Source organism: Poecilia reticulata, linkage group LG19 (genome assembly GCF_000633615.1).
Source record: "Poecilia reticulata strain Guanapo linkage group LG19, Guppy_female_1.0+MT, whole genome shotgun sequence".
Lineage (NCBI taxonomy): Eukaryota > Metazoa > Chordata > Actinopteri > Cyprinodontiformes > Poeciliidae > Poecilia > Poecilia reticulata.
In genome coordinates this window covers 1,490,311-1,492,261 of record NC_024349.1, presented here as the reverse complement: position 1 = coordinate 1,492,261, position 1,951 = coordinate 1,490,311, and the positions used below count along the sequence as shown (strand labels likewise).

Here is a 1,951-nt window from a genome sequence, read left to right as displayed (position 1 = left end):
TGTCTGGGATCTGAATGCCAGTGAGTGAAATCTGTTCGATTGAACCTGCTAAACTGAAGGTTTTTCATGGTTTTGACATCCTGCCGTGTGAACGAGGCGCTAGCCACTCGTTAGCCGCTCGTTAGCCACTCGTTAGCCGCTCGTTAGCCGCTCGTTTTCTCTCTGGCTGAATCTGTGGCTTGTGGTTTCAGGCTCTCTGCCTACCTGGACGTCCACCGCTGCCTGGAGCACCTGGGTTACCTGGGTTACCCGATCCTGACCGAGCAAGAGTCGCAGACCGCAGCCGTCACAGGTGAGGGACGCAACCTGCTGGGCAGCAGCCAGCTGCACCTGTTACCTTTACTGAAGTAACGTCTTAGAGAGAATTTACTTTATTTTCACTAAGCTCTACTTTATTTTATTATAAAGTTTTTATGCTCTTGAGTAAAATTTTACTTTTTTACCCACTGAATGAAAAACAAACATGAAATATTAAATGATTGATAATTTGATCAGTACTCGAGTAACTTTTTACCTTTTATTTTTTTATTCTTCTGAGTAACTTTTTGGCTACTTTTAAATCATTTTTGGAAACGTTGCGTTGCTCGTCTGTGTTCCCAGAACTTTAATGCAGTTTGGATCAGGTGCTTGAAATCCTTGAAAACACAACGGTTTCACTGATGTGTTTTCAAGGACTGGAAAGTGTTTGATATTCAAACATCACAGTTTGGTAATAAAGTTCAATGTCACGTTTGATTAAATGACTAAATCTGGAAATAATTATCTACGTTTTTAATTAATTTGTTTTTATCTTCATAGTTTGGAAAAGTTTGAAATTTAAAGGAAGTAAATTTATTTTTTCTAATCTGTGAATCTTAATTTTTAAATATTTCTACACGTTGTACAATGTTGAGGTTTAAAACCCGTTTTGCATATTTTGCCGTTCACTTGTTTTATGTTTTGGATGCAGTGACCCGGGAGAAGGATGTGGATCTGGAAAAGCGTCAGACGCTGAGGTCAGCGTTTCTCTGCAAGGTGATCGGGCCGCGCGGCACCGGGAAGACCGCCTTCCTCCAGGCGTTCGTGGGCCGCAGCGTTCTGGTTCGTTCTGAAAAAATAATCGGTGGAAAACGAAAACCCGTTTGACGCCGCAAACCGTTAAACTGTTTCATTTCCTGGTTTTGTTTCATCAGAGTAAAGGAAACGCCAGCAGTGCCTTCTCACCGTATGTCATAAATACAGTTCAGATCGGCAACCAGGAGAAATACCTGATGGTAAGTATCAGAGCTGCTGCCCTTTGACCTCTGACCCCTCCCTGACCTCTGAGCCTTCCTCCCTGCAGCTGAACGAGGTGGATGTGGAAATGGAGTTCCTCAAGGCGTCGGACGCCGCCTGCGACGTCGCTTGTCTCATGTACGACGCCAGCGATCCCCATTCCTTCGACTACTGCGCCAGCATTTACAAGGTCAGTGTCGGGGTCAAGGTCGCAGAGGTGAAAGGTCGATGTCCAGGTGTTTCTCCCTGGTTCCTGGGTTCAGCTTAGTAAGATCAGAAAGATCAAACAAACTAAAGTTTTGCTTTAATGAGTTTATGTGTTTCAGTTAGCGCATTAGCGTTATCAGATTTATCACAATCCCCAAGGGCATTAGCAGCTTTAGCGTTATCCCGATTAGCATTTTTAGCATTATCCGCTTTAGCATTATCAGGGTTAGCTTTATTGGTGTTAGCAAGAACTGTGTTTGCAAGATTGGCTTTAGCGTTATCGGCTTTAGTGTTATCGGCATTACCTTTATTGGCATTAGCGTTACTGGCCTTAGCGTTACTGGCCTTAGCGTTACTGGCATCAGCGTTATCGGCATTAGCGTTACTGGCATTAGCGTTATCGGCATTACCCTTATTGGCATTAGTGTTATTGGCATTAGCTTTATTGGCATTAGCTTTATCGGCATTAGCGTTATCGGCATTAGCGTTA

General features: G+C 43.6%; 1 protein-coding gene across 1 annotated transcript in view; it reads left to right on the top strand.

Moving 5' to 3' along the window:
- Positions 1–1,951, top strand: part of rhot2 (ras homolog family member T2) — a 14,638-nt gene that overhangs the window by 9,176 nt on the left and 3,511 nt on the right. The window contains exons 14-17 of the mRNA XM_008436345.2: positions 192–292; positions 950–1,080; positions 1,173–1,253; positions 1,322–1,444. Coding sequence (XP_008434567.1) covers positions 192–292; positions 950–1,080; positions 1,173–1,253; positions 1,322–1,444 — 436 coding nt within the window. The remainder of the gene's footprint in view (positions 1–191; positions 293–949; positions 1,081–1,172; positions 1,254–1,321; positions 1,445–1,951) is intronic.